At 38.4% G+C, this 24762-nt stretch overlaps 1 protein-coding gene across 3 annotated transcripts in view; it reads right to left on the bottom strand.

The window, feature by feature from the left end:
• The window catches only part of Taok1 (TAO kinase 1), an 86470-nt gene that overhangs the window by 52537 nt on the left and 9171 nt on the right, over nucleotides 1-24762 (bottom strand). For 2 of the 3 annotated variants that reach the window (XM_041664401.1, XM_041664404.1), the window contains exons 2-3: nucleotides 7993-8214; nucleotides 500-571 (exon numbers count right to left, since the gene is read on the bottom strand). In XM_041664401.1, coding sequence (XP_041520335.1) covers nucleotides 500-571; nucleotides 7993-8124 — 204 coding nt within the window. In that variant the 5' untranslated portion in view covers nucleotides 8125-8214. Of the gene's footprint in view, nucleotides 1-499; nucleotides 572-7992; nucleotides 8215-21719; nucleotides 21805-24762 lie in introns of all 3 variants that reach the window. The other variant, XM_041664403.1, reaches the window with a different exon arrangement.

The following is a 24762-nucleotide window of genomic DNA, read 5'->3' as shown; positions in this document are numbered from 1 at the left end:
AGGTTAGGAGGCTTTTGATATGTTACTAATATTTTGATTATGGCTCTAAGTAATAGCTAAATGGGCCTCACCCATTTGTAAAAGAAGATTCACTGATGTGACATGGGCAGGAGTTGGGAAATTTAAAAAGGGGCCAATTGGAGGGCAAACAAAGAAGCTTTATAGAAGGGGGTGGGGAACTGGAAAGAGAAATACTAGGGCAGAAGGGTACAAACTGACTGGAAGGGTAAAAACCGATCAAGAACAGGAAGATGAGTGGAAGGAGAGGAATCAACCACAATTAAGTATGTATAAAATTAGCATGAAGAAATCTGGGATTTAGTACAGCAATGAAAAAGGTTTAAAAAAAAGTGAATGAACAAGCAAACAGGATAAAAGAAAAATCTACAAATACATTTAGGATTGTATACCTTACACATATCTATTTTAATTTTTTCTCCATTATTAAAAAATAGTATGTTTTCCTAACATTCCAAAAATATGTACATAATTAACTTACCTCAGTAGACTGCTTTCCACTATAAGACATTTTCTTGATGGCCACCACTTCATTAGTACGCACATCTCGAGCCTTAAAAAGAAACAAAGAAAGAACCATTGTGAAATAGAAACCAATTAAATTGAATCTGAGATGTTATTTCTTTGAGAGTAAAGGTGCTTGAAAACTAGTAATTCAAAAAATATCAAAATTAGCTTTAATGGCAGAAAAAATAAAGAAGAAACAGGAACCTAAAGAACTAATAACAATTCAAATCTACAGTTAAAAAAAATTGTATTAGGGAATTCTATTAAGTAAAAGTAGCTTTTAGTGGCTTGTCACATATGAAAGTCACTATATAATAGGTAAATCATCTACTTCACACTATAGTCAGCATTTACAATCCATATTGCAAACCTCAAATATATAACCAATTAAAAAACCAAAAAGCTAAGGTGCAATAAAGATCCTCTTAAAGAACACTTGTAAAAAACATTATTGTATTTATATGCATAATACATGTATATATTTGTGAATTTGTATGAGTCTTATGTGTCTACAGGTGAGAGGACAACTTTAGAGAATCAGTTAGTTCTCTTTCTACTATGTGGGTCCAGTATATTAAATTCAGGTTGTCAAGATTGGTAGCAAGCACCTTTACTCACAAGTCCATCTTGAGAGCCCTTGTAGAACACTTTATTTAAAAATAAAAACATTTAAAAAAAAACAAAACAAACACCCCACTGCCTTGTAAGCATGTGAACCTGAGTTTGATCCCTAGAACTCACCCTAAGAAAAAAACTGGGTATGGTAACATGGATTTGTAATCCCAGTACTAGAGTCAACTAGTTTGGCCTACTTGGGTAGTTCCCAGTCTAAATGACTTTATTTCAAAAAACATACTAAGAGACTAGAGATTGTTTAGTGGCTAAGAGTGCTTGGGGCTGGAGTTAAGTTTCCAGCCCCACATTAAGTGGCACACAATCACTTGTAACTCCAGTTCCAAGAGTCTAATGCAATCTTCAGGCCTCTAAAGACATCCACATAAAGGTCGAACTCTTTCTCTCTCTCTCTCTCTCTCTCTCTCTCTCTCTCTCTCTCTCTCACACACACACACACACACACACACTAAAGACATCCACATAAAGGTCGAACTCTTTCTCTCTCTCTCTCTCTCTCTCTCTCTCTCACACACACACACACACACACACCGCACACTTTTAGAAAGTATTCTTTTTTAATAAACATGTCTTCTTTAACTTAAAAACAAAAAAGGAACCGGGTGATGGTGGAGCACGCCTTTAATCCCAGCACTCGGGAGGCAGAGGCAGGTGGATCTCTGTGAGTTCGAGACCAGCCTGGTCTACAGAGCCAGTTCCAGGACAGGCTCCAAAGCCACAGAGAAACCCTGTCTCGAAAAATCAAAAAACAAACAAACAAAAAAAAAAACAAAAAACAAAAAAGGACTGGATAGATGGCACAGTGAGAATGCGAACTGCTTTTACAGAGGACCCAAGTTCAATTCCTAACACCCAGAACAGCAGCTAATAATCATGTATAACTCCAGTTCCATGAGATCCATACCTCTTCTGGCCTCCACAGGTACTAGGCACATATGTGGTAAATATAAATAAATAAACGAAGGCAAAACACCCATACACAGAAAATAAAAATAAGTAAAATTGAACAAAACAACATGGACTGCTCCTGAGGTAGTCCTCTAGTCTATACACATAAAGATGCACCTGAACACACATATGCGCGCGCGCGAGCACGCGCGCGCGCGCGCACACACACACACACACACACACACACACACACACGGCATGGGGGGAAGATGGGGTGTTTGTGTATCTTTTCAGATATATAAAAGGGAAGAAGAAATGTCTTATAAGAATGCAGTATGATCCTATATTTAAAACCCATTTAAGTTATATACCAATTTAATTCACAAATATAAGCAGGGAGACTATAAAATTTTATAGGACATGGAGAAGAAGATACGGCTCAGGGTAAATTATTTGCCACCAAATCTGGTAAACTAGATTTAATTCCTGAGACCCACATTCTAGAAAGAGAACAAACTCCTGCGAGTTGTCCTCTGACCTCAATGGTCCTTCTGCAACAAAATAAATAAATGTAAGTATTTCTTAACCTAAATTTTATATGACATCGACTATCACGATAAAATATAAACTCAGGGGCTGGAGAGATGGCTTGGCAGTTAAGAGCACAGACTGTTCTTCCAGACGACCCGGGTTCAATTCCCAGCACCCACATGGCAGCTCACAACTGTCTGTAAATCCACTTCCAGGGGATCTGACACCGCCACATCAATGCACATAAAATAAAGTTAAATAAATCATAAAAAAATTATTAAAATAAAATATAAAGCTCAGGACTTGATACTAGAAAGACATTTCAGAATTCATATTTTGTTCCAGTTGTTTTGAGACCAGGTTTCTCTATGTAGCCCTAGCTGTATTGGAGCTTGCTATATATAGGCCCCAAACTGAAGAGTCTCTGTCTCTGACTCCTGAGTGCTGGAATTAAAGGTGTACACTACCCAATATAAACTTAAATGCTGAAAGTTTAGGAAGGATTACTTCCAAATCTCTCAACTATAAAGAAAGCCAACACTTACAAAACCAAAACTAGAGAAGTTAAGTGTTCAACATGACATATCATTTCTATAAGGCCTGGGGTCTATTTTTGTTTTTTGATTCTTGTTTTTCTACACTCTCTAAAAATTATAAACTAGACTAGCCTTGAATTCACGAATATATCCTATTATGGCCTCATACTCAAAATGTTCCTCCCTCAGTTTCCGGAGTACTGCTACTGGGGTGTTTTTAACCATGGCTGAATTTACCCTATATCATCTTTACATATCACCCTCCTATCTGTTTTACTCACCTTCTCTAAGCAACAATATACTTCCTATGCCTCAAGATTTGTTTATTCTGGACGTTTTATTTAAAAGGAACCACATGTGACCTTTTGTGATTACTTAAAAAAATATTTCAAGATTCGTGACTAATAATATTGATTTTTTTGTTGTTGTTGTTTTATTTTTTCAAACAGGATTTTTCTATAGCTTTGAAGCCTGTCTTGGAACTCTATAGACCAGGTTGATCTTGAACTCATGAAGATTCACCTGCCTCTGCCTCCCAAGTGCTGGAATAAAAAGTGTGTGCCACCAATGCCCAGCTAATATTCAACATTTTTTATAAGCTTATTGTCCATCTGCAATTTTCTTTGGAAAAAATTTTAATTCAAATATTTATAATATTCATGTTATAAACTACGAATCTTTATTATTGAGTTCTTTATATATTCTAGACAGAGTCTACTTAAAATACAAAGCCAGAGACCTGAGAATGGGGATGGAGATTGCTCAGTGGTTAAAAACATTGGTTGTTCCTCCAGAGGTCTTGAATTTGGTTATAAGTACTCATATTGGGAGTTTCACAACCACCTGTTAGCTCTAGCTTGAGAATTCAGGCTCTCTTCTGGTGTCTGAAAATATCCTCACACTGTGGCACACACAAATAAAATTTTTAAAATATTATTTTTTTTGTGGAAGGGGAGATAGGGTCTCATTATGCAGCCCTGGCTGGACTGGAACTCTCTAAGTAGATCAGGCTGGCTCAGATTCACACCTGTCTTTGACACCTGAGTGCTGAGATTAAAAGTGTCCAGCTCCACATACAGCTTTAAAACAACAAAAACAACCAACACAGGCTGGGAATGGTTTGAAACCATCCTGATCCATACAATGAGATTCAGGAAAGCCAGGGCTACAAAGAAAGACCCTATCTAAACAACAACAGAACATGTTCAACATCAGTAAACTGAAAATGAAAACCACTCCACAACATTGAGACTGAATAACCAAAATATCAAGATAACAGGCATTTTCACAAAGGTAAAGAAATTAAGTCTTGTGGGGGGAGTAAGAGGGAAATGGGAGGATGGGAGGAGGTGGAAATTTTAAATAAATTAATTAATTAAAAAAAAAGAAATTAAGTCTTTTAACTACTGGTGGGAATGAAAATAGCAGTTCCTGGGCTTCCAGTTAAATTATTCCTCAAAAATTTAAACATAGAAGTGTCATAGGTATCTGAAATTCTACCCTTAAAGCACATACATACTCAAAACTGAAAAATGGACTTGTGCTCTAACACAATATTCCAAAGTACAGCAATTTATATCAACTGGTTAGGTATTTTGAACTAAAATGCAGGCTCTGAACCTTGGTCTTTCTGACCTATGAAGGTTGTCTTCCTCTTTCTCACCTGGCTTTCTCTGAACGTTTGAAATTGTATGCTGTTCTTAGTAGCATATTCTATCTGGCTAGGACATGAATCATTTCTTTTGCCCACCATATCTACGATGCATACTCTACCTACCCATAAGTGACTTAGTAGCATCTAAGATAGCTATATAGTTTTGCATTGGTTATTTAAGTCCTTGTGTTTGAACAATCAAGATTTACATAATAAAAATATCAAAATATAATAGTGAGATAATGGCAATCCTGACATGCCAAAAAGAAGAATGTTTCCTTTGAGAAAAAAATGAAAATAAAACCGGGCAGTGGTGGCACACGCCTTTAATCCCACCACTTGGGAGGCAGAGGCAGGCGGATCTCTGTGAGTTCGAGACTAGCCTGGTCTACAAGAGCTAGTTCCAGGACAGGCTCCAAAACCACAGAGAAACCCTGTCTCGAAAAAACCAAAAAAAAAAAAGGAAAATAATCCAGGCACCTGAAAGAGAGAAGCAGATAGATCTTTGTAAGTGCAAGGCCAGCCTGGTCTACACTGAAAGTTTCAGGGTAGCCAGGGCTTCACAGAGAAAACAAAGTAACAAAAGGGAATGCAGAAGATGGCTCACTGGCAATAGCACTCACAACACAAAGTATTATGAGTGTAAAGAGGAGCAGAGTATAGATCCCCAGAAAACTAACACCATACATACTGCGTAGATTTGATGGTCCAACTGTAAGTCCAACTCTGGAAGGAGATAAGATCACTGGAGCAAGTTAAGCTAACAAGAAGCCCTAAGAGTGAGCTCTGGATTAACCCTGCTTAGACAAATGAAATAAAAGAGAATCTAGAATGAATCCTAACATGCTGATGACATCCACGCCCACACATATGTAAAAACATGCACCACATGCATACACACACACTCGTACACATGTGTGCACACACACACAAAATGGAAAAAGAAAAATAAGATAAAGAAATTTCTAACTTGGGAGCTAGAGAGAAACATCAATAGATAAGAACTCTTACTACTCTTATAAAACCCGGTTTGGTTCCCAGCACCCATCCACATCAGACAGCTTACAACTACCAGGTTGTATCCAGGCCCAGAGGATCTGATATGCTCTTCTGGCCTGAATGGGAGGAAGTGGCCAAAGGCCTTAAATTATAGCACTTGGAAAGCAGGGGCAGGTGGATCTCAGTGAGTTCAAGGTCAGTCTGGTCTAGAAAGTGGGTTCTAGGACAACCAGGACTGTTACACAGAGAAACCCTATCTTGGGGGAAAAAAATCTCAGCTGTGTGGTGGTGGTGTACACTTTTAATCCCAGCACTCAGAAGGCAGAAGAGGCAGATCTCTGCAAGTTCAAAGTCAGCCTAGACTACATAGTGAGTTCTGGAACAGTCATGGCTATGTAAAGAGACCTTGTCTCAAAAACAACAAAGTTATACTGATGCTGCTAAAACTCTACAGTAAGAACAAGATTTCTATTATAAAATTATAAAGGGAGCTAAAGAGATGACTCAGTGGTTAAGAGAACTAGCTGTTCTTCCAAAGGATCTGGGTTCAATTTCCAGCACCCACACAGTAGCTCACAACTGTCTGTAACTCCAGTTCCAGGGGATCTGATACCCTCACACAGATACACACGGAGACAAAACGCCAATGCATATTTAAAAAAAAAAATTATCAGGAAGTGAAATGTATGCTAGTTGCCATACCTCAAAATGCAGAAGTTATGGCCACAGGGAATGAAAAGTATTGAAGTATTTAGCTCAGACATTAATTTTTTTTTTTTCATTTTTGGGGTTTTTCGAGACAGGGTTTCTTTGTAGCTTTGGAACCTGTCCTGGAACTAGCTCTTGTAGATCAAGCTGGCTTCGAACACACAGAGATCCACCTGCCTCTACCTCCCAAGTCCTGGGATTAAAGGTGAGCGCCACCACCACCTGGTGAGACATTAAATTATAAGGTTCAGTATCATCTTCAGTTTTAAGTATGGGGAGGAGGATTCTAGACTATATACTCTGAGGATGTATATATGAAAGCTATATAGAAGTTTGAAATTTGTCTCTTCCTCAGAAGGTTCAATAATTTTAGTCTATAAAGTGAACTGGTAATAGAGAAAAGGGGGAAGGGACAAAGCATACGAATTATTAATGTGTACATGCAGGAGCCATACACAAAGTAAAAAAACTCAAAAGGACCATATGGTTGACCTTGAAATAGCATATTGCCCTACAGAATGAGGGTCCTGAAGCTTCTGAGGATGATGACAACAAGCAGACTATGAGAGGCTAAAGAAATTACTGTAAGGCGAGCAAGACTGTCATATTAAGCTGTCAAGTCTTCTAAGGATAGCATCTCAGTGTCATTCCTCTATCTGCAGAATAATTAACATAAATCTTGCCAGAAGATATATTTAGGGTGGTTTATTTTTATTCCCCTAAACTATTATCTTGGTAAAATATTTGGATTTTTGTCCTTGGTTGCAAGCAACCTCCAGAAGAGCTACATTGGTGAATAATAAGAGAGCCTTTTTTATTTACAGCAAACCACTTTCAACCACACCTGAGGTGTTTTGAGGAAAGAACATGGATAATAACAGGATTGGAGGGAAGAATGGTTCTCAGGGAAACCAATCCTGAGTCAGAAAAGTGGAACTGGCATTACACACCCAATTCTCACCTGGGAAGAAAGGAAAGCAGCTGAAGGTAAAATTAATCACTAACAGCCAATAACCTACTAATAACCTTATGTAATGAATAACAACCCCAGAAGACTAGGGATGATGAGGAAGATGAGAGCAAACATCCAATGGCCAAGAAACTGACATACTCCATGTACACAAAAGCTCCTGTTCCAAATAGGATTCTAGGGCTCAATCTTTTGTTGTATCATTTAAAATGAAATCTTAAAAGTTGCACTTAATTATATCCAAGGAAAGGGTTGAAGGATCCCAACTCCATAGTTAATCAAAATACAAGCTAGAGCTTTTAACTGGCATCTCAAAATAGGAGGCATTCTTATACGACTGGGCCTAGATTACATTATATCTCCAGGTAGTTTTGAAGTAAGATTGACAACCAAGTGATGTCAGCTGCAAAAAGTCATTGCTTGCATAATGCATGTCGACATATGTGGTATAAAAAGCAGTATGAGAGCAGGGATTGTTTTCTTAGCAAACTTCTTATCTTTTTAACATCTTTTACTCCAACATCACTGACGTCAAACCTTTAACTCACAAAATATACTGCTCCAAAGCTCCCATGGCCAATTTCTCTTAGATCTGTGAAGAGCTTTTCCGGATCTTCTTTGAAGAAGAGCTCTGCAATTTCAGGGTCCTTTAGACTGCCTGCTCTGTTAGTTGATGGCATCCTGCTGAGCAGTCAGCTGTCTGATTCTAATTTTATACTGCTATCCCAATGCCTGGTTCATCTGTATGAATGAAGCCACGCTGACATAAACTAGGAAAAGAAAAAAAAAGGAAAAGTTAAAAGTTGTTAAGAATAATTAAAAGATAATTTGTAGTTATTATCTATAAAATTATATCAGATCTGCAATGTTAGGGAACAGTGCAGTCTTCTATTGCATTATAAGCTCATCACAATCACCTGTGGCACTTTAAAAGCACAGCATTCCACAACACAGTCCATTTCAATGTTAGGCGCAACTTTAAACCATGGGAGACTTTCTACTACTTAAATTATCCAATTCTGACAAAGTTAGAAGAAGAGACAATTAACAGACTTTAAAAACATACATAATAACCCACCAAAAGTAGCGACACATGCCTTTAAACCCAGCATTTGGGAGGCAGTGGCCTAAAGACCTCTGTGACTTCCAGATCAGCCAGGGCTACCTACTGAGACATAGTCTCATAACATAAACAAAACAGGTGCTGGAGAGATAACTCATTAGTTAAGTACATATACTGCTCTTCCAGATGACCTGCATTGATTAAGTACTGAGCAACTTAGAAAACTTCTAAAAAAACAGTAGATTCCTTGGAGGTTCTGCTACCAATTCCTTTATATGGGATTATCTACCACTTAAAGATGGTTGTCATAATTGAGATAGGCTTAAGAACCTGGGTTCTGGGATAAAACTGGCTGAATAGGGGGCTGGAGAGATGGTTGAGAGCACTGACTGCTTTTCCGGAGGTCCTGAATTCAATTCCCAGCACCCACATGGTGGCTCACAACCACCTATATTGAGATCTGGTGCCCTCTTCTGGCCTAGAGGCATACATGCAGGCAGAACACTGAATGCATAAATAAATCTTTTAAAAACAGGCTAAATATAAAGCCCAACACTATTCAGACACTGTCAGGGTTTTTTTTTAGTTCACTTAATTTCAGGAATTAAAATTGGAGTGTATTTCATTAGATTTCTAGGGGGAAAAGTGTCATCCAATTCTTCCTATGCTTTTTTTTTATAACTTCTAAGCCAATCTCATTTTACTAAAATATTAGAATCAATTAAAAAGTTTAATTTCTAAGTTTTATGTGTATTTACATTTTTGCCTGTGAGGCACTATACTGGGAATCAAACCTGCATCCCCTAGAAAAGCAGTAAGTATTCTAAATTGTTGAACCATCTCTCCAGCCCCAAAAGAACTAACTTTAGTTCTTACCAGAAAATACATGTCTTTTGTATCTCACAGTAGCAACACCACACTGTAATAAAAAATGTGTGTGTGTATAGATATAGATGGAGGTGTGCACACACACATACATACATACATACATACATACATAAAATAAAGAAACTGTCTTGGCCTGTGATAGGGCAAAATAACAGAGGTAGGACTGAATGCTGGGAGAAAGGAGGCGGAGTCAAGAAGCCATGGAGCCACTGCTGAAGACAGATAGGCTAGAACCTTGCCATTAAGCCATGAGCCTCGTGGTAAAATATAAAATAATGAAAATGGATTAAATTGGGATGTAAAAGATAACCAATAAGAAGTTAGAGCTAATAAGCCAAGCAGTGATCTAATTAATACAGTTTCTATGTGGTTATTTCGAAAGTCTGGGCAGTTGGGAACTCACAAGAGGCCTCCTACAACAATGAAGAGTGTTAATTTGAGTCCTATTTTTTCTAACATATATGTAAAATGCGTGTGTGTGTGTGTGTGTGTGTGTGTGTGTGTGTGTATAAAAATAGAAAAAAAATTTATGTACACACACATGGCCAAGGCATCTCAAACTCACGGCAGCCCTCTTGACCCAGTCTTCTGAGTACTGGGGTTACAGGCAAGTACCACTATACCCCAATTCTAGTTCTAATAAACATTCAAAGCTAGTTGTAGTCGGGCGGTGGTGGCGCACGCCTTTAATCCCAGCACTCGGGAGGCGGAGGCAGGTGGATCTCTGTGAGTTCGAGGCCAGCCTGGTCTAGAAGAGCTAGTTCCAGAACAGGAACCAAAAAAGCTACAGAGAAACCCTGACTCGAAAAATTAAAAACAAAAAAAAGCTAGTTGTAGTACACATGCCTATACTTCCAGCACTCAGAAGGATGAGGACAGGAAGATACAGAGTTCATTCTTACTTACATAGCAAGCTTGAAGACACGACCACCAAACCACATACAATCTTTTTCTTTTTTTCTTTCTGAGACAGGGTCTTACTGTAAAGTCCTAGGTGGCCTACAACATGCTATGTAGATCAGACTGGCCTCAAACTCACAGAGATCTGTCTGCACCTGTCTCCCAAATGCTGGGATTATAATCTTCTAAAAAGACTAGAAGAAGCTGGAGAGATGGGTTTAGTAATCAAGAGTCCATACTACGATAGCAGAGGACCTTAGTTCAGGTCCAACATCCATATCAGGTGGCTTGCAAATGCCTCTAACTCCAGTTCCAGAGTTATCTGACATCCTTTTCTGGTTTCCACAGGTTCTTGCACACATGTGGTACACATATTCTCAACCATATAAATAAAATCTTTCTAAACTATATTAACTTAATTCAAGAGTTTCAAATATGAGTTTTTACAGCTAAATAACTTCAACATTTCCCTAACACAGCCAGGTATTTGACCAAATAAGCCAAAAGCAACAGAATTAGAAGACAATCAGAATATATTCAGTATTACTTAAAGAATGTTTCTTGAATCAACAGTGATGATTTCACAGTATTTCATCTTTTATGAATCTTCAAATTTTCATAAAAGGGACATTATTGCCCCTAAGCAACTGATTATAAGGTCTATAAATCAAGATTCTGGCCTGGAATCTTGACAACAGCCAACTGAAGTCAAACGCTTGGTCCCTTGAGAGAAAAAAATGGAGTCTTTTATACACAAAATTGACAGAGAGTACTACCTACTGTATCTTTTCCTCAACATATGGATATACAAAGAAGCATGCATATTAAAAATTACAATATTAAATACAAACAGCAAAGGTCATCAACAGGATGAACAAATATATGACTTACACTCAAAACCTTTAAATTATTTGACAGCTAACTCAATCATTTAAACATAATTATAAGTTTAGGGTTGGAATTAGACGATTATTTGGCTCTAAAAGGTCAAATATCCTTTCTGAAAAATCACAAAATCAATTAATGTTGAGAAATAAATCATTAATACACTGAAGCATCTGCCTAATATTTCAAATGGAAATGAAGGACAAAAATGAAAAACAAAGATACTACTATTCAAAGTATCACTGGGTCCAAAAGTGATGTTGCTTGCCTGAATTATCCGCACTTGAGCAAGAGGATCCACAAGCTGGGGGCTAACTTACAGCAAACCCCCATTAAACACAAACACAATCTCTAAGTTCTTGGCAGATATCATAAAAATTTTAATTGGTGTATTGATAAAGATAAAAATACTGTCGGGTTGTAGTGGCGCAAGCCTTTAATCCCAGCACTGGGAGGCAGAAGCAGAAGGATCTCTAAGAGCAAGGTCAGCCTGGTCTACAAAGGGATTCTAGGACAGACTGTTTCAAGTGTGATACTTTTGGGGGGGAAGGGGAATTAGAATAAAAATACTATCTTTCAAAAAACGAGGTAAGGAAGATTAAATAATAATCATTTATATAAATACAGAAAATTATCTCCATACACAGATAACTTATGGAAAAAACAGAATTTATTCAAAAAATCCTTCCTACCTTCCAAATATTTATTTTACAAAGGTTTGTACCACTTCTAATTTTTTTTAAAGATTTATTTATTTATTATGTATAACATTCTGCCTTGATGTATGCCCGCACGCCAGAGCAGGGTGCCAGATCTCAGTACAGATGGTTGTGAGCCACCATGTGGTTGCTGGGAATTGAACTCAGGACCTCTGGAAGAGCAGCCAGTGCTCTTAACCTCTGAGACATCTCTCCAGCCCTACTTCTAATTTTTTAAGTTTTATTTATTAATGCATGTGAGATGTGTGTAAGAGTGCAGGTAAGCAGAGAGGCGTGTGCTACAAATCATGACAAGACGTGTGGAAGTCAGAGGATAACTTTCAACTTTCAGAAGTTGGTCTTCCATGAGAGAGTTAAAGGGATCAAACTCAGGTTTGTATAGAACTTTTACAATGAGCCATCTCAAAGGCCCATCTAGTCTAATTTCTCTAGTCCTTCTGTCCACATTCTTTTTTGCTACATAAATATTTATAAAGTGCAAATTAAGGTAAGGAAACAAAAAAGAATCACTTGTGGGTTTGTTTGTTTTACTTCTCTTTTTTAAAAACGGGGTTTCACTGCTGCCTTAATTGTCTAGAACTCAAACTCACAGATATATCATCCATGCCTCTGCCTCCTGAGCACTGAGATTAAAGGGACGAACCATCAAGCCCAGCCAGCTGTTGATGAGAGGATGTTGTATCCACCAGAACTAGAACTGCAAACAGTTGAGACACAGGTACTGTGAGCTGAATTACAGTCCTCTCCAAAAACTCCAAGTACTCTTAACCACTAAACTATCTCTCCAGACCCAGGCTGATAATTTTTGATATAATCACATCAGAAAAAAACTATCTTCATCACTTCAAAAAGTTGTCACTGCCCTTGATTCAATTTCTGAGCTGCCTCAAAAGTCTAAAAGAAAATAAACAAAACAACTGATAAAAGGGTTTGCTTCTGAGGAAGACTGTTGAGGAACAGAATGGTGTGAAAAGAATGTGCCTGGATCAAGGCATGCAGAAGGACAGTGGTGGAGTACTTTTAAGGCCTTGGATTCAAACCAAAAACAAAAAGTGAAGTGGGGTCAATTTGCTTTTCTCCCTGGCTTTTTAGAAGGAGATATAAGTTATTATTAAATCCTCAAAATCTGGGGGCTGGACTGATGGCAGTTCACAGCTGTCTACAGCTCCAGTTCCAGGGGGTCTGGCAACCTCACACAGACATAAATACAGGTAAAACCCCAACGTATATAAAAAAATAATAATAATAATAAATCTTTAAAAAAATTTTTAAAGGCTTAAAATATTCTATGCAATAGGAATTTCTTTGTTGGGGCTGGAGAGATGGCTCAATGGTTAAGAGCATTGCCTGCTCTTCCAAAGGTCCTGAGTTCAATTCCCAGCAACCACATGGTGGCTCACAACCATCTGTAATGAGGTCTGGTGCCCTCTCCTGGCCTGCAGACATACACACAGACAGAATATTGTATACATAATAAATAAATATTTTAAAAAAAAAAGGAATTTCTTTGTTATTCTGGAGTCTAGTCTACAGCCAAAGATTAATCAGTAATTAGTTATAAAATCAATAACCTGAAACCTCAATAAAAACTGTCCATAAAAGCACTAGTGAGGGGGCTGGAGAGATGGCTCAGTGGTTAAGAGCATTGCCTGCTCTTCCAAAGGTCCTGAGTTCAATTCCCAGCAACCACATGGTGGCTCACAACCATCTGTAAAGAGGTCTGGCGCCCTCTTCTGGCCTTCAGGCATACAGACAGAATATTGTATACATAATAAATAAATTATACATAATAAATAAATATTTTAAAAAAAAAAGCACTAGTGAATTTCCTGGTTGATAGGGGTGATGATTACTAACCAAGGACTGAAGGTAACAGACATCTATGTTTGAAATCCTTCTAGAACTTGCCCTCTGTGAAGTGAACTCTGGTGAGGTTAATTCCAATATGTATTCTTTGTAATAAAACTGTACCAGTGGGCTGGAGAGATGGCTCAGTGGTTAAGAGCATTGTCTGCTCTTCCAAAGGTCCTGAGTTCAATTCCCAGCAACCACATGGTGGCTCACAACCATCTGTAAAGAGGTCTGGCACCCTCTTCTGGCCTTCAGGCATACAGACAGAATATTGTATACATAATAAATAAATAAATATTAAAAAAAAAAAAAAAAAAAAAAAACTGTACCAGTGCTTTCCTGGATCCTCTAAGTTGCTCTGGAGGGGTCAAAAGGATCTCCCAAATTACAGACAGATGGTCACTTTCAGACATCCACCCCCACAAAAAAAAACAAAAAAAAAACAAAAAAACAAAAAACCTACAGCTTGCTTTTGAAGAACAATTTAAGTACATGCCCTAGGGGTATATTATAACATTAAATAAGCACTCTATTGAGCTATAGTATCAATTTAAGATCGTGCCCCCACTCTATGTATTGTGTGAACATTCACTCACAGTTTCTTTCTTTTTTTTTTTTTTTTTTTTTTTTTTTTTTTGGTTTTTCGAGACAGGGTTTCTCTGTGGTTTTGGAGCCTGTCCTGGAACTAGCTCTTGTAGACCAGGCTGGTCTCGAACTCACAGAGATCCGCCTGCCTCTGCCTCCCAAGTGCTGGGATTAAAGGCGTGCGCCACCACCGCCCTTGTGTGAACATTCACGTCCAAGCAGAGATTAGTTTGTCATGGTATGTTTGGAGGTCAGAGGACAACTTTCAGGAGTCACTTATCTCCTCCCTCAATGGGATTTGGGGGTTTTATAGAGCAAAGCAAGCACTTTTCACCCACTGAACCATCTTCCAGGACACCACGCCCTTTTAAAGCTACAATTCCGGTGCTAACTTTAGTCAGTTAACATTAGAATTGAATTATTTCACACAAAAGAGAGATGGGGAGGAAAAGAGAAACATTTAGCCTGGTGGTGGTAGCAAAAGCCTTTAAATCCCAGCATTGAGGCAGAGACAAGCGGATCTCTCTGAGTTCGAGACCAACCCGGTCTATATAGAGAGGACAGCCAAGTGTAAGTCTGTCTCAAAAAAAAAAAATAAAAAGAGGGGGCTGGAGAGACGGTTCAGTGTTTAAGAGCACTGGCTGCTCTTCCAGAGGTCCTGAGTTCAATTCCCAGCAACCACATAGTGGCTCACAACCATCTGTAATGAGATATGGCACCCTCCTCTGACGTGTGGGCATACATGGAGGCAGAATGTTGTATACATAATAAATAAATCTTTTAAAAAATAATAAAAATAGAGAGAGAGAAAGACAGACAGACAGACAGACAGACAATTTATTCAACAAGTTTGGTGACTGAGGACAAGACTCAGAGGATTTGCCCTGAATCCCCAGTAACCATGCATGTAAAAGGCCAAACATGTCTGCATATGTCTATAACGCGACCTCTGGGAGGACCTGTTACAGAATGGACACTGAGGCTTACTGTTAGCAGCCTATCTAAAAACCAGCAAACTGGGGGCTGGAGAAATGGCTCAGTGGTTAAGAGCACTGACTGTTCTTCCAAAGGTCCTGAGTTCAATTCCCAGCAACCACATGGTGGCTAACAACCATCCGTAAGGAGATCTGGTGCTCTCTTCTGGCCTGTAGGCACACATGCAAACAGAATACTGACAATACTGTATACATAATAAATAAATAAATCTTTAAAAAAAAAAAAAAAAACCAAGCCGGGCGGTGGTCTACCGAGTGAGTTCCAGGATAGCAGGAGCTACACAGAGAAACCCTGTTCAAGGAAAAAACAAACAAAAGAAAACAACAAAAGGAGCTGAAGAGATAACTCAATGGTTTAGAGCACTGACTGCTCTTCAAGAGAGCCCTGAACTCAATTCCCAGCACCACATGCTGATTCACAACTGCCTGTAATTCCAACTCTTGATGATCAGACACCTTCTAGCCTCCTCAGACACAGCACACACATGTGGTACACAAACATACACACAGGCAAAACCCTCATACATATTAAAATGAAAGGATAAAATTAGAAGAAAAATAAGGACAAACTGACACAATACACAAATTGACAAATAAATGAAACAGAATGAAAGATTAATGACTATTAGGAGAAGAGAACAGAGACAATAAGAAATCATTTGTGGCAGATCTCTGAGTTCGAGTCCAGCCTGGTCTACAAGAGCTAGTTCCAGGACAGGCTCCAAAACCACAGAGGATCCCTGTCTCGAAAAACCAAAAAAAAAAAAAATCATTTGTGCCCTGATGTTGAATCTGCAGTTAGAAAACGCTTTGGGGTGTTGGGGAGATGGCTCAGCAGTTAAGAGCAAGCACTAGCTGCTCTTTCAGGGAACCTGGTTCAATTCCCAGTATCCACATGGCAGCTCACAACTGTCTGTAACTCTAGTTCCAGGGGATCCAACATCCTCACACAGACATATATGCAGGCAAAGTACCAGTGCACATACTTATTAAGGAAGGGAGGGAGGGAGGGAGGGAGGGAGGGAGGGAGGGAGGAAAGAAACAAAGAAAGAAAATGCTTTGGCTGCACAACACTGTGAATAAACTAAATGTAAATACTTACTCGGGAACTGGGAATGCAGCTCAGCAGTAGTGAACACTGCCTAACAAGTGCAAAGCCCTGGATTCCATCCCAAACACAACAATCAATCAATTTAAAAGTGTACACACACAGAGGAAGGAAGACAACTGAAGACAAGGTCTGAATCACATTAAGCATATATATGTATGTATGTGTGTGTGCATTTATACATAGATATGATAGATAGATAGATAGATAGATAGATAGATAGATAGATAGATAGATAAAGAGAAAAGAGAGCATGTGCACTAAATATATTTATAACCCTACACTGATGATCTCATCCTTCCCTAACCCTCCTCATCTCTTTCTTTCTTAGACAAAGTCTCCAGCCCAGACTGGTCTCAAATTCCATATTTAGCTAAGAATGACCTTGAACTTCCGAACTCCCTACCTCTATCTCTTCAATGCTAGAATTACAGATACATCCTACCACACCTTATCTACTCAATGCTGGAGATCTATTTATGACTTAGTGCACACTAGGTAACCATTCTACAAACTGAGCTAAATAGCCCCAGCCCATATATGATAAGCTCTTCTTTGTTTAATATATAAATGTGTGTGCGTGTGTCTGTTGTATGTATATGCAAGAGGAGAGGGGGCTATAGAGGCCAGAAGAGGGGATCAGATCCCCTTGTTGTGAGCTTCCTGATGTAGATTCTAAGAATCAAATTCAAGTCCTCTCAAACAACAGTTTTAACAATTGAGTCATTTCCCCAGCCCAATCTTTGTGTAGCCCTGGCTGTCCTAGAACTCACTCTGGAGAACAGCCTGGCCTTGAACTCAGAGATCCACCTGCCTCTGCCTCCCAAAGGTATGTGTCATCAACGCCTGGCTCAAATTTTAAATTCTTACAAGTTCAGTTTTTTGTTTTGTTTTGTTGTTTTTTGGCTCGTCAGCTCTCAATGAGGCAACATGGATCACCAGCAGCTCTACTGGAGTCACCCGCGGAAGTTCGAGCAGGGATTCAGCTACTGCCGCCTATGCTAAAACCGCCGCGGTCTGATCCGGAAATACAGGCTGAACACCAGTCTCCAGTATTTCCAGCAGTAAGCAAAAGCTTCATTAAGTTGGACTAAGCAACCTTGAATGGATTCTTCAAGACTCTACCCAGGGAAACAGATCAATGCCAGTCTTTGTACGTAAGAATAAAAAAAGTGGAGACCTTCCAAAAAAATTCTTAAAAGTTTATTTAGAGATAGAAACAGTGTTTCTAATTTCTCTTTTAAAAAAACTCTCCTTTAAAAAAACTTATTTTGTGTATGAGTATTTTGCCTGCATGTAAGTATGTGCACCATGTGTGTGCCTGGTGCCCCTAGAGATCAGAAACACAGGAAAAATCCCCTGGAACTGGAGTTACATATAGTTGTGAGCTACTCTGCAGGTGCTGGGAACCAAATCCAGATTCTCAGAAGAGCAGGCAATGCTCCTGACACTAAAATCTCTGCAGCTGCTCTTCCACACTCATAGTTTCCCTTTGTTAAGCAGAGCACAGTAAATCTAAAAGTTTCCTATCTAATCAGGATCATTACTATGAATAACAATGACATCTCTCATGTCTCAACTATCTTTGAGCCTCAAGTATTTAATTTGTCATTTTTTGCAAGATCATAAAACAGTATTTTTTCAGTAAGATACCTTGAGAATACGAACAAATTATGAATTCTCCCCCTGAAGAACTGCTCCTGTGTACAACTTAACATATTGCATAAATCTCAAGAACTTAACAGATCTACTATGACCCATATCAGAAATTTTTATTTAGCATGTTCAATAGTAATATTACTTCTATGATCCTTTCTGTTTCTAAGTTTCTGATTCTTCAGTATAACACAATGAAAATAAAGATTTTCAGACTCATGGAGTTGTGCTATACTTTTTGGTTTTTGTAGTTGCCCTAGTCCACTGCCAATTTCTCTATGACTGCTAGTTGCTATCCAAAGCTTTAAAGAATGTCAATGAGATTCTACTACTACATGACCTATGTGAGACACTAAATGAGGAATACATGATAACTGTTTTGAAAAAGCTAAGATAAATAATTACACAAAAGAAATACATCTTATTAGGTACTACACTAGAACACCAAAATGAGTCCAAAAAAAATCTGAGAAAAACAAGAACAGAATAATTAGAGCACTGGGGACAGTTTTGTTGATGAGTACCTGAACAGATAAACCAAGATTAAAATAAATAAATAACATCAAAGGAGCACAAAAATGACACCATATACACAGGCAGAGAAGGTGTATTGGGCAGAAATGTTTAAAAAAAAATATGCCTGGCAGTGGTGTCATGTCTTTAATCCCAGTACTCGGGAGGTAGAGGCACATGAATTTCTATGAGTTTGAGGCCAGCTTGGTCTACAGATCAAGTTCCAGGACAGGCTCTGTAACTACTGGGAAACCCTGTCTTGAATGCCAAAATAAATAAATAAATAAGCAAAAACAACACGGGGTATGGTGGTGCCTGCCTTTAATCCCAGCACTCAGAAGGCAGAAGCAGGTGGATCTCTGTGAGTTCAAGACCAGCCTGGTCTACAGAGCTACTTCTAGGACAGGTTCCAAAGCTACACAGAGAAAACCTGCTTCAAAAAAACAAAAAGTAAGTAAAATAAAAAACACAAATCAGATTTTTATCACATTTCTGTTTTTATCATTTTCACACCATTTAGAAATAGAACAAAATAGAACTTCAAAGAATAACAATATATAGCACAACACCTGAAGTCGTCTTCTGAGAACACACACACTACACATGTACATACAACACAACAAACATACAAACACCATACATATAAAAACAACAAAAAATAAGGATTATAAACTTAATTTTTAAAAAAGAAATAGAGCTGGAGATATAACTTAGTATCAGAGGCTGGGAGTGGTGGCGTGCGCTTATAATCACAGTGTTTGGGAGTCAGAGAAGTTTTAGGCTACACAGAGAATGTTGGGGGAAGAGAGAGGAATCTTACTCCCTGAGGAGTCATTCTTCCTGAACACCCTTTAACTCTTTCTTGACCTGTACTGCAACCATTCTCTGTACATGGCACCTCAACATCCACTCACCAACATGTTTCTCAGTGGTGATTTTGCTCCCCAGATAAGATCTGGCAACATTTGGAGACAGATTTCACTGCTAGAATGAGCAGCCAAGGGCTTGCCACTGACAACATGAGCAGAATTCAGAGATATTATAAAATATGCTACAATGCACAATACAGATCTCTGTAACAGCCTGCCCTTTCCCAAATGTTGATGCTATGCTATGGTTGAGAAATTTTGAATTGCATGTATTTATTTCTATGTCTGGACCCTACTCAACTACTCAAATTAAGATGGTATCAGGTGTTACTTATTTCTGTCTCCTACAGAATTTAGTAAACAACACATTTAAAAACCTATGTTATAAATACAGATAAGCCTTAATTGAACCTGTTTTGATAACTACAGACAGTGCAGAGATTGTAGCATTCAGAACAAAAGAAAACATACACATAAGAGAAGATGGATGGTTCAGCTGATAAAAGCACTTGCTGCCAAGAGTGATGACCTGAGCTCAACCCCCGAGACCCACATAGTGGAAGAAGACAACCAACAGCTGCCTCAAGTTGTTCTAGTTGTCCTCTGACTTCCTCATGTGGGGCACACGGGTGCACACACAGACAAATAAATGTAATAAAAAATGTAACATGAGGAAACCAACCTATGTTTGGATTTTGTGTTTTCCTAGCGCATGCCATTAAAAAAAATCAATTTATAACTGTTATCTCCAAAAAGTATTAATTTAAAACTGATTTCTGTACTTATTACACCATAAGCAAATCAAGTGGCTTACAGACTATGATTTTTTTGTTTTAATTTTGCAGAGTTTATTATTAAAAACTTGTAGATAAATAAAAACATTACACACCAGAATTAACTAGAACCAAAGTCTATACACTCAATAAACTTTCTATACAGTTAGAACAGGCATTTGGAATGGAAGTTGTAGAGCTTCACATTAAACTTTATAATCTCAGTACTGAATATATTTTATGCACTTATCTACCATCAAAACAAAACAAAAAATCCAAAACAAATCTAAAAGTAGAAAACCAATTAGTTTATGCTTCAAAGGAGAAAAAGGAGGTAGGCACAGTAGCCTGCCTACCTTCCACCATAGAGGGTGTGATAGGAAAATTGAAGTGAGTTTGAGATCAGTCTAGATTACATCATGAGTTTCAGACTAGCCTGAATTGCAGTATGAGACCTCTCTCCCAGAAACAGAGAAAGGGGAAAAAAGGATATGGAAGAAATTTTCAAAAATACTTGAATGCTAACACAGTGCTAGCTGAATAAAGTGCAAAAGATGAGTACAAAAATCTGATCCTAATAAATTCCTAACCCTAAAAAGAAAAAATTTTGACCTCACTTAGTAATGCTGTTTCATCAACTTTTTCTGAATTAATCTCTTTCTTGGTCTCAACAGGATTAAACTGGCAGAATCGATCCAACACAAACTACAAGGCCAGGCATTGTAGCATATGCTTGTAATTTCAGCACTTAAGAGGATCAGGAATTCAAAATAAGCCTTGTTTACATAGCAAATTCAAGGCTGCCACCCTACAATGACACCCGCTGTTCCCCTCACCCAGACTATTTAATGTGTATAAATATTTTGCCTGCATGTATGTATGGGTACTATATGCATGCCTGACACTCACAGAGGGCATAAGAGGTTGCCAGATCCCCTTGAAATGAAGTTATAGATTGTTCTAAGCCGCCATATTGGTGCTGGGAATCAAAGCCGTGTCCTATGCAAGATAGTGCTCTTAACCGTTGAGCCATCTTCTCTAGCCCCAAATCTTTCTTAACAAACAAAAAACCTAGACTAATAATTACTTTTATAAAGGAATTAAAAGAAATCAAAACACAAGGTCTATAACATACAAGTACACTGAAAACCTTTTTTTTTTTCAAGACAGGGTTTCTCTGTAGCTTTGGAGCCTGTCCTGGAACTAGCTCTTGCAGATCAGGCTGGCATCGAACTCACAGAGATCTACCTGCCTCTGCCTCCCAAATGCTGGGATTAAAGGCATGTGCCACCGTGGCCGCCTCATACTGAAATCTTTAATACACTTAGTATATCAGTTATATTCATTATAAAAACTACATACCACAATTAATATTTGAACATTAAATCTATATTCTCAAGCAAAAAAAAATATTACTTTCTTAGTATGCTTCAAATAAAAAGTTTAACTGCTGAGCACAGTAGTGCATACCTCTAAGTTGGAACTACTTGAAAGCTGACGTAGAAGGATCACTTAGCCCAGAAGGTCATGACCAGCCTGAGTAATACAGCAGAACCTTGCAACAAGTGAAAAATTAAAAATAAATAAATAAATAAAAATAAGGAAGCTAGAGTCTAGTTAGTAGAGTGATTACCTAGTATGTACAAAACCCTGGGTTTGATGCCCAGTGCCACATAAATCAGAGAAGGTGGCACAAGGTGGTAATTCCAGCACTGGCTGCATAACAAATTTGAAGCTACCTTAGATACATGAGACCACATCTCAAAAATACAAGTTTTCCCTTTTGAGGGTCAGGGAGACAGGAATATACTTCAGTAGCAGTAAACAAACTCATTTATGAACAAGACCACAAATTCAATTTTCAGAAATACCAGAAAGTTTTCCCTACTAATTCTGCAGTATACAATACATTATACATTATACATAAGATGTGACACATATTCCCAGTATAAAAACCTCAGGAGTTATCTGCTCCGTGGTGGTGTATGTCTTTAATCCCAGCACTCAGGAGGCAGAGGTAGACATTTATTTGTGAGTTTGAAGCCTGCCTAGTCTTCAGAGCAAGTTCCAGGACAGTTAAGGCTACACACAAAAACCATGTCTTGAAAAACCAAAAAATCTCAGGAATTATTTGCAAAACTCTTTTAGAGTATTAACCCTCCCCAGGATTTCTTTGATAAAGTCATTAATACCTACCAAAACTTAAGACCTAGGAAAGGTAAATATACCAATATGATGAGCAAATAAGACTAGACACTGAAATTAGTAAAGACTTAAAGGTAGAGAATTACTGAAATAAAGGCAATACAAGCATTCTTCAAAGACATGCAATTAGAAGTAAAGGGGGGTCTAGAAGAGCTCTTGCCTAGCATGTGTAAGACTACTGTTTCCATACTCAGCTGGGATAGAATTCTAAACCAAAAGATAACAAGTTACCCAGAAAACCTTATGGCAAACAAATTTGCCTTAATAATGTTACCCCTTACTAATGTACCACACTGACATTTTTCGTTTTTTTTTTTTTTTTTTTTTTCCGAGACAGGGTTTCTCTGTGGTTTTGGAGCCTGTCCTGGAACTAGCTCTTGTAGACCAGGCTGGTCTCGAACTCACAGAGATCCGCCTGCCTCTGCCTCCCGAGTGCTGGGATTAAAGGCGTGCGCCACCACCGCCCAGCCACACTGACATTTTTCATCACTTAATTGGTACTGTACTTACTAAATTGAGTCCACAACATTAATGATTCACAACCTAGAAAGTAATGACTTAGAGTAACTAACAATCATGAGAAGACCTTGGATTTCCATGAATATCTATATAAGTTGAAAATAAATTATTTAGAAGACTTAAAAATAAAAAAAATCCATACAGGGGCTGAAGAGATGGCACAGAGGTTAAGAGCACTGGCTCCTCTTTCAGAGGATCTGGGTTCAATTCCCAGCACCCACATGGCAGCTCACAACTGTCTGTAACTCCAGTCCCAGGGAATCTGACACCTTTACACCAACTCACATGAAATAAAGTTAAATAAAATTATTTTAAAAAGAAAATCCATAAAGGATAAGGACAGTATCTTGTTTTGTTTTTTTGTTTTGTTTTGTTTTTCGAGACGGTTTCTTTGTGTTATCTCTGACTGTCCTGGAACTCACTCTGTAGACCAGGCTGGCCTCGAACTCACAGAGATCCACCTGCCTCTGCCTCCCTGAGTGCTGGGATTAAAGGCGTGCACCATCCACTGTGGCTCATACAGGTTCCCACCACTTAGGACACTGAGACAGGACTGTTACAAATTCAATATAAGCCAGGGCTATACAGTGAATTCCAGGTCAGCCAGGGCTACAGAATGACACCGTTTCAAAAAAAAAAAAAAAAAGAAAGAAAATATATGGGGGCTGGAGAAATGGCTCAGGGGTCAAGAGCACTGCCTGCTCTTCCAGGACCAAGGTTCAATGCCCAGCACCCATATTTCGGCTCTCTAACTGTATGAGTGTAACTCTAGCCCCACAAGTTCCAACAGCTTCACACAAATACACACAACACATGCAGGCAAAACACCAATGCACATAAAAGAAAAAGAAAAAAATGGCCTAAAGAGATGACACAATCATTAACAGCATTTGTTTTTCTTGCAGAGGATTTAGGTTTAATTTCCAGCACCTACATGATAGCTCATGACATCTGTAACTCCAGTTTCAGGTGATCTGAGGCCCTTTTCCTGACTTCTGCAGGCACCAGGCATCAACATGACAAACAGACAGGCATGCAAGCAAAATATGCATACACATAAAAACATAAAAAATTAAACACACACATATATACTAATTTGTCAAACTAATATATTCCATTAATATATTTTCAAGGTGAAGACACAACTACAAAGACTATCTAAATAAAAAAGCTTAGATGGACTGAAGAGATAACTCAGCAGTTTGAGTATTGGTGGCACTTCCAGAAGACCTGGGTTCGATTCCCAGCACCCACACTGTGTGGCTCACAACTCTGTATTAACTCCAATTCCAGAAAGGTCTAACGTGCTCTTTTGGTCTCTGAGGGTACAGCATACATATGGTGCATATACATACATATACTCAGGAATAAACACATGCACACAAAATGTATTTTACGAGCAGGTGTTGGCAGCACACACCTTTAATCCCAAAAACTCAGGAGGCAGAGGCAGGCAGATCTTCAAGTTCAAGGCCAGCCTGGTCTACAGAGCGAGTTTCAGTACAGCCAGAGCTACATAGAGAAACCCTGTCTCTAAAAAATTAAAATATTTTACAAACTATCCTCTTACCTTGCCTCCTCACCAATAAAGTAAACATAATAATTTTTAAGCTCAACTTTAAAATATGCCCATTTTACTATGATTGCTTCTGTCCCATTCATTACCTGATAATTATTTTATAGAAACTGAACTTTGCATGCCTTTCTAAATGTAATTCACCTGCCTTAAAATTATTTGATCAAAAAATTTAACAGGGACTAGAAGAATGACTCAGCAGTCAAGAGCACT

Source organism: Microtus oregoni, unplaced genomic scaffold (assembly GCF_018167655.1).
Source record: "Microtus oregoni isolate MIOR12 unplaced genomic scaffold, Mior012 000015F_ref0000493, whole genome shotgun sequence".
NCBI classification, from domain to species: Eukaryota; Metazoa; Chordata; class Mammalia; order Rodentia; family Cricetidae; genus Microtus; species Microtus oregoni.
The sequence above is the reverse complement of the archived record's forward strand: the minus strand, read 5'-3'. Positions and strand labels throughout refer to the sequence as shown.